Source organism: Musca autumnalis, unplaced genomic scaffold (assembly GCF_047663935.1).
Source record: "Musca autumnalis isolate F117 unplaced genomic scaffold, ASM4766393v1 scaffold_3, whole genome shotgun sequence".
In the NCBI taxonomy this organism is placed as follows: Eukaryota; Metazoa; Arthropoda; class Insecta; order Diptera; family Muscidae; genus Musca; species Musca autumnalis.
This window is the reverse complement of record NW_027411866.1, coordinates 30,506,122-30,521,387: the sequence shown is the minus strand read 5'-3', so window position 1 is coordinate 30,521,387 and position 15,266 is coordinate 30,506,122. Positions and strand designations below refer to the sequence as shown.

Sequence of the window (15,266 nt, the reverse complement as noted above, 5' to 3'; positions counted from 1 at the left end):
TTTACGGTATTATTTAGAGATTATAAACGAAATTTTTCAATTAGGCTTTGATATTCACGAAATAGACTTCGATGACTGTCAGTTTTGCTTGTCAATGTGTACTATACTTTAGTCTTTACACACGAACAGGAGCACATATTTATATACAAGTTTTAGTCCGTTTTTATAGGCGAGATATAACCGCTTAGTCAGTAAAGTCTCATCTGCAAACACTAACACGGGAAAATTAGTTCATTCTTTGGCTCGAAGGACCAAACAAATGTATCTTAGTTTGGACAATAGTTGGCCACAACGCCAGTAGGCGACTTCTATAGAATAGAAGACGCCCGTAGGCGACTTCTATAGAATAGAAGACGCCCGTAGGCGACTTCTATAGAATAGAAGACGCCCGTAGGCGACGTAGGCCCGCCTCTGGTACAGGCATATTCTATAGCACAGACGACTTCAGTACGGATCCTTCATATAAAGACCCCCCATAGGAGACTTCTATAGAATGTTAAGAAGATGCTCATAGGCGACTTCTATGTATAGAATAGAATCATATGGCACGTTTCTATCGACAATAGGCGTCTTCTATACCACAGAAGACGCCCGTAAGCGACTTCTATAGAATAGAAGACGCCCATAGGCGACTTCTATACAATACAAGACGCCCATAGCCGACTTCTAGAGAAAAGAAGACGCCCATAGGCGACTACTACAGAATATAAGACGCCCCTAGGCGTCTTCTATAGAGCATAAGACGCCCGTAGGTGACTTCTATGGAATATAAGAATAGAAGACTACCGTACGCGACTTCTATAGAATAGAAGACGCCCGTAGGCGACTTCTATAGAACAGAAGACGCCCGTAGGCGACTTCTATAGAACAGAAGACGCCCGTAGGCGACTTCTATAGAACAGAAGACGCCCGTAGGCGACTTCTATAGAACAGAAGACGCCCGTAGGCGACTTCTATAGAACAGAAGACGCCCGTAGGCGACTTCTATAGAATAGAAGACGCCCGTAGGCGACTTCTATAGAATAGAAGACGCCCGTAGGCGACTTCTATAGAATAGAAGACGCCCGTAGGCGACTTCTATAGAATAGAAGACGCCCGTAGGCGACTTCTATAGAATAGAAGACGCCCGTAGGCGACGTAGGTATAGAATGTTAAGAAGATGCTCATAGGCGACTTCTATGTATAGAATAGAATCATATGGCACGTTTCTATCGACAATAGGCGTCTTCTATACCACAGAAGACGCCCGTAAGCGACTTCTATAGAATAGAAGACGCCCATAGGCGACTTCTATACAATACAAGACGCCCATAGCCGACTTCTAGAGAAAAGAAGACGCCCATAGGCGACTACAGAATACAAGACGCCCGTAGGCGACTTCTATAGAATAGAAGACGCCCGTAGGCGACTTCTATAGAATAGAAGACGCCCGTAGGCGACTTCTATAGAATAGAAGACGCCCGTAGGCGACTTCTATAGAATAGAAGACGCCCGTAGGCGACTTCTATAGAATAGAAGACGCCCGTAGGCGACTTCTATAGAATAGAAGACGCCCGTAGGCGACTTCTATAGAATAGAAGACGCCCGTAGGCGACTTCTGTAGAATAGAAGACGCCCGTAGGCGACTTCTATAGAATAGAAGACGCCCGTAAGCGACTTCTATAGAATAGAAGACGCCCATAGGCGACTTCTATACAATACAAGACGCCCATAGCCGACTTCTAGAGAAAAGAAGACGCCCATAGGCGACTACAGAATACAAGACGCCCGTAGGCGACTTCTATAGAATAGAAGACGCCCGTAGGCGACTTCTATAGAATAGAAGACGCCCGTAGGCGACTTCTATAGAATAGAAGACGCCCGTAGGCGACTTCTATAGAATAGAAGACGCCCGTAGGCGACTTCTATAGAATAGAAGACGCCCGTAGGCGACTTCTATAGAATAGAAGACGCCCGTAGGCGACTTCTATAGAATAGAAGACGCCCGTAGGCGACTTCTATAGAATAGAAGACGCCCGTAGGCGACTTCTATAGAATAGAAGACGCCCGTAGGCGACTTCTATAGAATAGAAGACGCCCGTAGGCGACTTCTATAGAATAGAAGACGCCCGTAGGCGACTTCTATAGAATAGAAGACGCCCGTAGGCGACTTCTATAGAATAGAAGACGCCCGTAGGCGACTTCTATAGAATAGAAGACGCCCGTAGGCGACTTCTATAGAATAGAAGACGCCCGTAGGCGACTTCTATAGAATAGAAGACGCCCGTAGGCGACTTCTATAGAATAGAAGACGCCCGTAGGCGACTTCTATAGAATAGAAGACGCCCGTAGGCGACTTCTATAGAATAGAAGACGCCCGTAGGCGACTTCTATAGAATAGAAGACGCCCGTAGGCGACTTCTATAGAATAGAAGACGCCCGTTGGCGACTTCTATAGAATAGACTTCTATAGAATAGGCGACTTCTATAGAATAGAAGACGCCCGTAGGCGACTTCTATAGAATAGAAGACGCCCGTAGGCGACTTCTATAGAATAGAAGACGCCCGTAGGCGACTTCTATAGTATAGAAGAAGCCCGTTGGCGAATTCTATAGAATAGAAGAAGCCCGTTGGCGACTTCTATAGTATAGAAGAAGCCCGTTGGCGAATTCTATAGTATAAAAGAAGAACGTTGGCGACTTCTACAGTATAGAAGAAGCCCGTTGGCGACTTCTATAGTATAGAAGAAGCCCGTTGGCGACTTCTACAGTATAGAAGAAGCCCGTTGGCGACTACTATAGTATAGAAGAAGCTCGTTGGCGACTTCTATAGTATAGAAGAAGCCCGTTGGCGACTTCTATAGTATAGAAGAAGCCCGTTGGCGACTACTATAGTATAGAAGAAGCCCGTTGGCGACTACTATAGTATAGAAGAAGCCCGTTGGCGACTTCTATAGTATAGAAGAAGCCCGTTTGCGACTTCTATAGTATAGAAGAAGCCCGTTGGCGACTTCTATAGTATAGAAGAAGCCCGTTGGCGACTTCTATAGTATAGAAGAAGCCCGTTGGCGACTTCTATAGTATAGAAGAAGCCCGTTGGCGGCTTCTATAGTATAGAAGAAGCCCGTTGGCGACTTCTATAGTATAGAAGACTTCTATAGTAGAGAAGAAGCCCGTTGGCGACTTCTATAGTATAGAAGACTTCTATAGTAGAGAAGAAGGCCGTTGGCGACTTCTATAGTACAGAAGAAGCCCGTTGACCACTTCTATAGTATAGAAGACGCCCGTTGGCCACTTTTGTAGCATAGAAGACGCCCGTTGGCGACTTCTATAGCATAGAAGACGCCCTTTGGCGACTTCTATAGCATAGAAGACGCCCGTTGGCGACTTCTATATTATAGAAGAAGCCCGTTGGCGACTTCTATAGAAGTAAATACTCCCGTTGGGGACTTCTATAGAAACGAAGGCGCCCCTGGCGACTTCTATAAAATAATGGTGGCCCGATAGCGGCTTCTACAGCATAGAAGACATCTGCTGGCTACTTCTGTAACATAAAAGACTCCCGTAGGCGACTTATTTAACATAGAAGAAGTCCGTTGGTGACATCTATATAATTAAGGAATCCCGTTGACGACTTCTAACAATAAGAAGGATATTCGCGGATCGTCAATGCTATAAAAGACTTCCCAAAGTATCTTTAAAACTTAAAACAGATTATAACATTTTTTGCACATATGTGCGTGTAGTGCTTCATAATGGATGAACAGCGCGTCTTTATTGACTAGCATCAGTCTTTATCAACGACCAGACGCACCACTTTATCGACAAGCAGAAGCTCATCTTTATCGACGACCAAATGCGCCTCTTTATCGACAAGCAAAAGCGCGTGTTTTTAGAAGAACTAAGGCAAGTCTAGGCAAGTCTGTTTAGATGAACTGCAGCCAATCTCTAGAGTCGACGAATTGTCTGTAGCATGTATTCCCTGATTTTTGGGCATGCTTCTAGACCTGTACTGACTTAATATTAGATAATGTGGCATATAGGTACATAGGTGAGCAGATGCGAGTTCTTTGTAGACAGACTGAAGCGCAAACTAGCAATAACATTATATTTCCTTTCTGTTAGCCCTAAACAATCAACTCGAAGGACGAAATAGTTTATTTTTATTTCCCCTAGGGGGGCCATTTATGTTCTTTAGACATTCCTTTCCTCCATTAATGGTATTTTATTGCCTCAAGAAAACCATTTATATGACTCTAATCACTACACAATAAACTCGAAGGACCAAATAGTTTCTTTTTATATTCCTTCGGGGGCCATTTATGTCTCATAGGCACACTTTTCTTCTAATAATGGCCTTTTATTGCCTCGAAGGACATTTATATGACTCAAGCCCTAAACAAACAGCTCGAAGGACCAAATAGTTTCTTTTTATATCGCCTAGAGGGACCATTTACGTTTTCTAGGCAAACTTTTCTTCCATTAATGGTTATTTTATTTATTTTATTAATATATTATATTTATTATATGACTCCAAGTCCCATTAGTGGACTTTTATTGCCTAGAAGGACCATTTATACGACTCCAAGCCCTAAACAATCAACTCGAAGGGCCAAAAATTCCGTATTTCCTTTCTTTCTATTTCGCCTCGAGGGACCATTCATGTTCTCTAGGTATACTTTTCTTCCACTAATGGTCGTTTATTGCCTCGAAGGACCATTTTATGACTCCAAGTCCTACACAATCAAGTCCCATTAGTGGAATTTTATTGCCTAGAAGAACCATTTATATAACTCCAAGCCCTAAACAATCAACTCAAAGGGCCAAAAATTCTGTATTTCCTTTCTTTCTATTTCGCCTCGAGGGACCATTCATGTTCTCTAGGCATACTTTTCTTCCACTAATGGTAGTTTATTGCCTCGAAGGACCATTTTATGACTCCAAGCCCTACACAATCAACTCGAATGACCAAATAGTCAGTTACATTTAATCCCTTCCATTTGATATCATCTCTAGGGGCCATTTATGTCTCACAGTCATACTTTTCGTCCTTTAATGGTCTTTTATTTCCTCGAAGGACCATTTATATGACTCCAAGACCAAATAGTCTGTTACAGGTATTCTCTTTTTCGAGGAGCCATATATGTTTTATGGGCACAGTTTTCCCATTAATTGTCTTTTACCGCCTCGAAGGACCGTTTCTATGACTCCAATCTCTAAACAATCAATTGAGGGACCAAATATTCTGTTAAATGTACTCCCTTCAATTTTATATCGCCTCGATGGGCTATTTATGTTTTCTAGGCATACCTTTCTTCCATTAATGGTCTGTTATTGCCTCGAAGGACCATTTATATGACCAACTAGTCAGCTACATGTAATCCCTTTCTTTCGATATCGCTCTGAGGGGCCATTTATCTTTTATTGGTACATTTTTCTTCCATTTTATTGTCTTAAAGGGCCATTTATGTGACTATAAGCCCTAAACAATCAACTTGAGGGACAAACTTGCATATATACCCATTCTTTTAAAGTCCTTTCTAAGGTTCTACGGCGTTTTATACATAAATTTTTAGACTTGAAAAGATCATCTGTTAACTCGAAGGACCATTTATATAACTCCAAGTCACAAAAAACAAACTCGACACTGTTTTGTATATTCTCTTTCTTTTCTAATTCCCTTTACGGGTCCACTACGTTCTATTGATACACTTTTAGACTTGTAACGATCTTTTATTATCTCGAAGGACAATATATATGACTCCAAGCCCTAAACAATCAACTCGAGGGACGAATGTGTTCGGTACAGATATTATTTCTTTTTATATCGACTCAAGGGACCAAGTATCTTTAATAGGCTTTCTTTTAGACCTGTGATAATCTTTTATTACTTAAAAGCACTAGTTGTATGACTCTTCAAGATCCAAACAATATAATAGAGGAATCAAAGTCGCAGGAACATATATTTCCTTTTCTTTATATCACCTTGAGGGATCGTTTATGACTCTTCTAGACCCAAACAATAAAATAGGGGGACCAAAGTGCCAGGAACATATATTTACTTTTCTTTATATCACATTGAGAGATCTTTATGCTTTAAAGCACCTATAATAGTCTATTATGACGCCCCAAGGGCCACTTGAATGACTTGAAACACCAAACTATCAACTTGAAGAACCAAATTACCTCAATGCATGTATTTCTCGTATCTAAGGTCATCTCGAAGGACCATTTATGTTTAATAGGCATACTTTTAGAGCGGAAAAAAAATAAGTTTGTGGATATGCATAAAAGGCTAAACAAAAAATAGTGATAAATGGAATAGCCACAAATATTGGGGTTATAACTATTTGAAAGACATAAATACGTCAAATAACTACCTAGGAAGTAGTATGAAGGTCATAAATTCCTGATTTTTCAATCTAATAAAACTAAGTCTTACTAAAATTAAATTTTCTTATGTTTCTTTGCAGTTTCCCTGCTACCCGACCGTTCTGATAAATCACTGGGTTTCTTTCCCTCTTGGAAAACTCTAGCATTGGCCTCCTTGGCCTCAACTACAACAACGAAAAAGGAAAGCCCCAAACAGGCACCCTACTACTTAGCCCAACCTAAAATGCTATTGGAGAACAATAATTCCGATGAAGATGATTATGAAATTCGAGAAAATCAATTGGTCTTGATTAACAGCGACGACAGTGACAGTGATGATGGTGATGGCGATGCGGCAGATTCATCAAATTCTGATGTCGACTATAGGCCCCAATCTCCTGTACAGGCTGCAGTACGTGTTGCCGGTGCAAACAATCTTCCGGCAGGCGATAATTTAGAGCAACAACAACAGCAGGCACATGATTTAGTTGACCTGGAATTATCAGGTCACGGCTTCAAGCGTAGTCCAATGGCAGCTGGTGCCTTGGCCGGTGACAATCAACAGAAAAACTTTTATGCAAATATGCCTGCCGGTATTAAGTCAGCCATTGTGGCCAGTGCCACCATAGTAATGACAGCTCTTGTTACATTCATGGTTATTTTTGCGGTATGTCGTTGGAAACAGAAACACAGTCGCATGTCGAACATTATGAAATCCTATAATGCCATGAAAAGTAAATTACCACCCATAGCCATGACGACAGCAACAGCTGCCTCAGCATCGCTGGCTGGTGGAGCCAATGCAACGGCTAGCACCTCATGTACACGACATCCTTCGCTGAGAGAAATGAATAGTTTATTGGGTGGTAGTGGTCTATCAGTGGCAGCCACCATTACAACCACAACGACCGGAGTGCCAAATACCCCCTCACCCAGTACATCACAAACAACGGTGGCCCTAAGTACCTCAGCGGCGGCGCCGGCAGCAACTTCATCCTCATCATCACAACATTCAGGTGTAGGTGGTGGTCAACAATTATTGCGTGCAAGTAGTAGGAAATATAATCCACTACAACAAACAACCACCACCCAGCATATGCAGCAGCGCCCAAGTTCTTTGCTATTTCATCGTGCACCACCGAACAACAACCATAACCACCAACAGCAGCAGCAGCATCAACAGCCCACAAATTTGGCCATTTTGAGCAATTGTAATCTCACGGACCTGAGGAGAACCAGTGCCAATGATTTAAGAGGTTCAACGACATCGCTGAGTTTTTCATTGACCAGTGGCCACAACATTCCCAATACACACATAAATAGTATGGATGCCAATTCGCCTGAAGTGCAAGAATATCTCTTCGATACTCTAAGGAATTCATTTTAAATAGGAATTAGAAAAAAACAGCAACAACAACCGTAGGAAGTTATGACACAACATGAGATAAATTTTTGCAAACTCTAAACATGAAAAACGAATTGTTTTTTTGTTCTGTGGTATTTTTTTCTGAAACTCAACAACAACAACAGCAACACAATATAAATATACAAATTTAACAAGGTTTAGTAGATTTTAACATAAAAAAAAAGATTTAAAATATAGAAAATATTATTACAAAAGATAAATGAAAGCGGTATAAGCAGGTTCGGCTTGGTCGAATTAATTATAAACTCCAAAAAAGTAAAGAGATGGGGGTTTCTTTGGGTTAATTTGGTCCTTGGATTACACTTTGAAACAATTTCAATTTTTCTAAAAATGATAGGAAAACCCGATTTAATTATGAAAGTAGAGCTAACAAGTAGGAAAGGCGTTAAGTTCGGTCGGGCAGAACTTTTTATACCCTCAACCACAAATTTCAGTCATTTCGGTGGATTAATGTGGCCACAACCTTCAAAATACCGAAAATTGGCAGATATCGTCCTATGGGGGCTGTATCAAAACGTGGACCTATATAAACATTTTATGGTAGAAATGTTTCTTAGCCTCTGGAAATGCAAAATACAAATTTGCTACCGATTCTGTTGTCAAATGAGACTAATACATTCAAAATATATTAAAATGACGCGTACTTTATATGGGGCGTTATATGGGGGTAATACCAAAACGTGGACCTATATAAACCAACTTTGGTAGGAATGTTTTTTGGCCTCTGGAGACACAAAATACCAAATTACAACCAATTCGGTGGTAAAATGGGACAAAAATCTTAAAAATTCCTTAAAACGACGACGCGTCATTTTGTATGGGGGCTATACGAAAGCGTAGACCTACATAGCCCGCTTTCAATACCAAAAGTCAAAACATAATTTTAGAGAGACGACGTCAAGGACAACAAGTAAAAAGTCGTTAAGTTCGGCCGGGCCGAACTTTTTATACACTCCACAATAAAATAGTCTTAATTAAAATGGAATAATTAGGGTCCTTTCACAATTTTAGGTGTAACGACTTTTCGTCAATGGATAGACTGCTACTGCCTCCCAATATTGCTTAAATTACACTGTGAACACAAATGTTGGGGCAAAGATAATTCCTCTTGGAGATGAAAGCCCTTGGTGTGTGTTAAAAACCCCAAGGACAGATGCTCCGTGAGTCGAACTTCCGCGTTATGGCGTGATGAAGTTTTTACAAGAGACCCTGTTCATGATGGCTGAATTAGCATTATATATTTGTTTGTTGTTTTTGTAGAGCACTTAAGAAACAGTGAACAAATATATAACGCTAATTCCTGATGTCCTACAGGTTCTCTAACAAAAATTTCATCACGCCATAACGCGGAAGTTCGACTCACGGCGGATCTGTCCTTCGGGGTTCATAATATACTCACCGAGGCCTTTCTTACCCAAGAGGAATTTTCCCAGACTTTCACCTCCATTTTGTTGCACAGTGTTATCTAATGTAGCTGCAGGGAACTTCAAGAGTCAAATTGAGGGTAGTTTCATCAAAACAATGTAGACCCCCAAAATGGACCTATGTTGACGAATTTTAGTGAAGAAATTTCGTGACCACTGAAAATTCCCGAAAATCGGGAGGTACAGTTATATGGTGGGATATACCAAAACATGGACCTATATTGACAATTATTTTTGAATAGACAAAATTGTAGCTAAAATTCTCAAAATACCGACCATTACAGCTAGTTCGGTTAAAAATTGCAGCTAAAATTCTCAAAATACCGAACATCGGGTGATACCGTCATATGTGGGCTATACCAAAACATGGACCTATGTTGACGATGTTTCGTGGAGATGATCCATGGCCACTGAGAACCTCAAATGTCAAATTACAGCTAGTTCGGTTAAAAATTGTAACTAAAATGCTCAAAATATCGAAAATCGGGAGGTACGGTTATAAGGGGGCCATACCAAAACATGGACCTATGTTGACGATGTTTGGTGGTAATGTTTCATGAGCACTGGGAACCTCAAATGTCAAATTACAGCTATTTCGGTTAAAAACTGTAGCTAAAATGCTCAATATACCGAAAATCGGGAGGTACCGTTATATGGGGGCTATACCAAAACATGGACCTATGTTGACGATGTTTCGTGGAGATATTTCATGACCACTGAGAACCTCAAATGTCAAATTGTAGATAGTTCGGTTAAAAATTGTGGCTAAAATTCTCAAAATACCGAAAATCGGGAGGTACCGTTATATGGGGGCTATACCAAAACATGGACCTATGTTGACGATGTTTGGTGGAGATGTTTCATGACCACTGGGAACCTCAAATGTCAAATTGCAGATAGTTCGGTTACAAATTGTGGCTAAAATTCTCAAAATACCGAAAATCGGGAGGTACCGTTATATGGGGGCTATACCAAAACATGGACCTATGTTGACGATGTTTGGTGGAGATATTTCATAACAACTGAGAACCTTAAAAGGCAAATTACAGCTAGTTCGGTTAAAAATTGTAGCTAAAATTCTAAAAAAACCCAAAATCGGGAAGTACCGATATATGGGGGCTATAACAAAATATGGACCTATACTGACGATGTTTCGTGGAGATGTTTCATGATCACTGAGAACCTCAAATGTCAAATTGCAGATAGTTCGGTTAAAAATTGTGGCTAAAATTCTCAAAATACCGAAAATCGGGAGGTACCATTATATGGGGCTATACCAAAACATGGACCTATGCCCTATGATCTCTAGGAACCCTAAGTGCCAAATTATAGCTAATTCGGTCTGAAAATGTGGCGAAGAACGTCAAAATACCTCAAATCCGGAGGTACCGTTATAGGGGGGCTATACCAAAGAGGGGACAGATATAGCCCATCTTCGAACTTGACCTGCCTATGGAAAAAATACCCTCGGGTGCAAAATTTCAGCACTCTATCTCAATTATTGCGGACGCTAGAGTGATTACAACAGACGGACATGGCTAGATCATCTTAGAATTTTATCCTGATCAAGAATATATATACTTTATAGGGTCGCAAGTGATTAGTTCGATGTGTTACAAACCAAATGACAAACTTAATATACCCTCCATCCTATGGTGGAGGGTATAAAAATAATCTTCGTAAAATTTCACTATGGGTCACCAAAGAAATGAAATGTCTATTTACATTATAGATCATGAAAATATCTGTATCAATTTTGCTGAATAAACATGAAAATACTGCCCATTTTTTTTTTTTTTTTTTGGAAAAAAAAATCAAATTACAAATTTGTATAATTTAGGATGAAATTATTTGTTTTAATTTTGGACTGTTCATTTTACATAATTCCATGCTGGATCAGAATGTAAAAAAAATCCTTCACTTTTTGGGGATAATGTTAAAAAAAGAAATGTTCCGAATCAAATTTCACCATGAGTCTCTGAATAAAAGAAATACGTAACCATAAAATATAACATTCTTATCAGACCTTATTTTTGACATAGGCTTTAGGGCCATATTTTACAATTTTTAGCCAGATTGTCGTTGTGATTGTTGTTTTTTTTTCATTATGAATTCATATTTCTTTGGTAACCCATAGTGAAATTTGACGAAGATTATTTTTGTCTTTGAGTGTCATCTCTCTAAAATTATGTTTTGTGGGACAGTTTTGAATAAACTCAGATGAAGTCCGACTTTAACCCTAAAACGTGTTTTTCATTTTTAACGATTGCTGGCGATTGGATAAGATTTATAGATTTGGTGTATTCTGAAAGCTTTATTTTATGACGAATAATTTTGTATAATATTTGGATTTGATATGCCCACTTTTTTAAGGGAGTTTTTGAAAGACTTTCAAAAAAAAGACAAAAAAGACTCCTTTGATGAACCACATGAGGGTTAAATTCTTTAACAAAAATATTTCCCACATACTCCTCAGTAAATTTGCCAAAGACACTATACACCAAAAATGCAAAGATTCCAAGATATTTTAACTCGAATATTTCGAAAAAAAAACTAGAAATGGGCTGAAATTGCCTCGTCTACTTTGATTACTTTCCGATTTAAACTTAAAAAAGGCCGATACACGTGTCTCATATTTTTAGCGCTACTTTCATAATCTACTCGATTTTCCTTGCCATTTTTTTCGCACAGTGTTATTTATAGATGCCACTATAGGGAGGTGATTTTCTATAGACGACTAAAGACCTGTAGTGCGATTCTCTAACTCATTTTTTGAGTTAAGCTGGAAACACATCCAACGTGTGGATAAAGTTTTGTGTCGTTTTGGCCGTTTTTCACTGCCGAAAAATTCAAAATCATTTGAAATACATGCCGGCAAACATATCAACGCTGGATTTTGATGTCGGCGTCGCACTGTTGTTGGTTTTTTTTTCTCAACGCCCAACACAAAACTTTACTCAAACGTTGGATGTGTTTTCACGACAAAAATCTGTCAAATTAAAACGCAAAATTATGAATGAAAAGTTGACAACACTCTTGCTATCTGTAGAACTTTATGACTGCTTTTTATTCGTCGCTAACTTACCGAAAAACATCGGTAATTACCAAAATTAAAAGCATTTTAATTTTACCGATAATTGTCGGTAACTCAAAAAATGAGTTAGAGAATCGCACTACTGTTGAAGTCTTATATAGACAAATTAAAGCTGAAAACGCATACAACGTTTGAGTAAAGTTTGGTGTCGTTTTGGCCGTTTTTACACTGTTGGGCATGATGCCGAAAAATTCAAATTCATTTGAAATATATGCCGGCAAACACATCAATGCCGGACTTTGATGTCGGCGTCGCCCTGTTGTAGTTGTTTTTTTGTCAACGCCCAAAGCAAAACTTTACTCAAACGTTGTATGTGTTTTCAGCTTAAGACTTTTTGAGTTATTCTTTAGACAGAAGAAGGCCTCTATTGACAACTGCAGACCTTCTTAGTTCTTCTGTAGACAACAAACGACCTCCTGAGGTATTCTAATGACAAAATTAGACCACTTGAAGTCTCCTATAGACAATATAAGACCTCTTGAGGCATTCTATTGACCTCCCTAACAGAAGAAACTTTTGGTTGAGAGTAGTTGAGAAGCTGTTCGAAATGTTTACCATAGGTACCGCTTGCAAGTCCATGCTTCTGATATAATGGCCCAAAGGCTCTGAAAATGCAACGGTGGCTAACTAAAATGACTGGTGGACGTCATAACTATCGAGAGTGAGGCTGACTTCCGTATTCTTAAATCGAGTTCCATACTGGAGTAATTTTATGAAATTGCAGTAGTGGAGGAATCGATTGAAGAACTCCTAGTTTCATGCACAAATACAAAGCAACTGACAATAAGGAAGTCGGTCTTACTGACATTGGCCCAAGCTTTCTTTGAAGTAAACTGTATGGGTTAATTTCAACAAGTTTCAACAGGGTCTATATCGAATACCACTATAGGAGGTGATTTTCTATAGACGACTAACTACCTGTTGAAGTCTTATATAGACAAATGAAGACTGTTTGAGGTATTCTTTAGACAAAGAAGACCTCTAAACAGACCACCTGAGTTCTTCTGTAGACAACAAAAGACCTACTAAAGTATTCTAAAGATATTCTAAAGACCATTTGAGGTCTATAGACCTCCCTGACTTTCGGTTGAGAGCAGTTGAGGAGCTGTTCGAAATGTTTACCATAGGTACCGTTTGCAAGTCCATGCTTCTGATATAATGGCCCAAAGGTTCTGAAAAGTCAACGGTGACTAACTAAAATGACTGTTGGACGTCATAACTATCGAAAAGAGTGACTGACATTGGCCTAAACTTCCAAACTTTCTTTCAAAATAAACAAATTCGAAGGTGGACTATATAGGACAACGATATAATGTTTTTTCCTTTGCAAGTCCATGCTTACTTATATTGTGACCCAAAAGACCAAAAAATTCTACAGTGACTAACTAAAGTGGTTGGTTGGCACGAAAACTATCGAAAGGAATGACTCCCAAAATTATATCCAATTCCAAGAGGGACTGTGTAGGTCCATTCCTTAAGGAGCTTTCTACACAAACGTTATATAACCTGAGTATTGATTCGGTTAATGCATTTTTAGATGAAACTCGAAGCTATCCACATTATTTGAATATATTTCAAATCTTTATAATTTATTTTAATTCTAAAGAAGATTAGAAACAATATCTATCTCTGTCATTGGAGTTTATAAAAAATAACACAGAATCCCTAAAAATAGTTTGGTGATTTTGCGAAAGGGGTTTCCATAATTAACTACACAGAACGTGAGAAGGAGAGAGAGAGAGAGCGAAGGACACAATGGGCACAACTTTCTGTGTCAATTAAATTCAAATTATAGAATATTATAAATAGAAAAAAAATATTTTTAAAATAAAATTTGTGTTAAAAAATTTAGAGACCCACAAATACACACATACAAGATATTTTTCGTGACAATAATCTAAGGGAAAAAACACACAAAAAATAAAAACTATATAAAAAACGAAAAAAAACTCTTTTTAACTTAAATGGAAATTATGTATGACTCACTATCATCACCACTGACTCAACTCATAAATTTATATCAATTAATTTTAGATTTGACCAACAAAATAAAATTGGGGCAAAATTTTCCAATTGACCTAATTCTATATACCCTAATCCATTTTGGTAGATTATATTTTCAATACACAAAAAAAAAACAATTTATTATTTTTATCACTTCGTATTGTATTGTTTTGTTTGTTATTATATATCAATTATTGTTATTATTTTTAATTGTTATAATTTTTTTTATAGTTTAATTTGTTCATTTGTTGTTTATATTTGTTATATGGCTTTTGTCATTGTTCGTTCTATCTTCATATAAATAATTTCAATTATTTTTTGGAAATCTAATTTTATTTAAAAAATTACCATTAACATTTTCATAGATTTTTAAAACTAAAACCCACACAATGGTAACAAGTACGAGAACAAAAACAACAACAACAACCACAAATATTATACACACACTATATGTATATTTATATATATATTATTAATATATAACACTTATGATTACATTTAATGTAGAATAAAAACAAAAATAATTTTCAATAAAAATGTTTAATAAAAAATTGTTGGGGGAGTTGTATTTCATTTGGTTGGGTTAAGATTTGAGTAAAAACCAGGGTTTCGGAGTCTATATCTTGCAAAGATTCCAAGTAAAAAGTATCAGTCGGCTTTACCTTCATCTAAGGAGAGCTCGAATGTATTTATGGTCTTTACAGAATTTTCAGGCTATTTTCTCAGGAAGTATGGAATTGCCCCAGATGGAACTTGTACCGTCGTATGGGGGCGGTGAATACAAGTTGTTACAACAAAAATCAAAGCGATTCGAGAGATGGTCCCAACTGAACTTTTCCGAAATTTTGTGTGGGAGGTACCCGAGCGAGTGCACCATATTGGAAACTCATCTATGTCTGGTAGAAATTTCACGACGTGCAAAGTATGGATCACATCGGTTACTCCCTTCAAGAGTTATCATGCGCACA

General features: G+C 38.4%; 2 protein-coding genes across 3 annotated transcripts in view; one reads left to right on the top strand and one right to left on the bottom strand.

Moving 5' to 3' along the window:
• LOC141396600 (uncharacterized) overlaps positions 1 to 9,763 on the top strand; it is a 428,433-nt gene extending 418,670 nt beyond the window's left edge. For both annotated transcript variants that reach the window (XM_073972176.1, XM_073972177.1), the window contains one exon: positions 6,452 to 9,763. In XM_073972176.1, the coding sequence (XP_073828277.1) occupies positions 6,452 to 7,737 (1,286 nt within the window). In that variant the 3' untranslated portion in view covers positions 7,738 to 9,763. The remainder of the gene's footprint in view (positions 1 to 6,451) is intronic.
• Positions 1 to 15,266, bottom strand: part of LOC141396601 (actin-histidine N-methyltransferase-like) — a 68,672-nt gene that overhangs the window by 43,804 nt on the left and 9,602 nt on the right. The window lies entirely within an intron of this gene.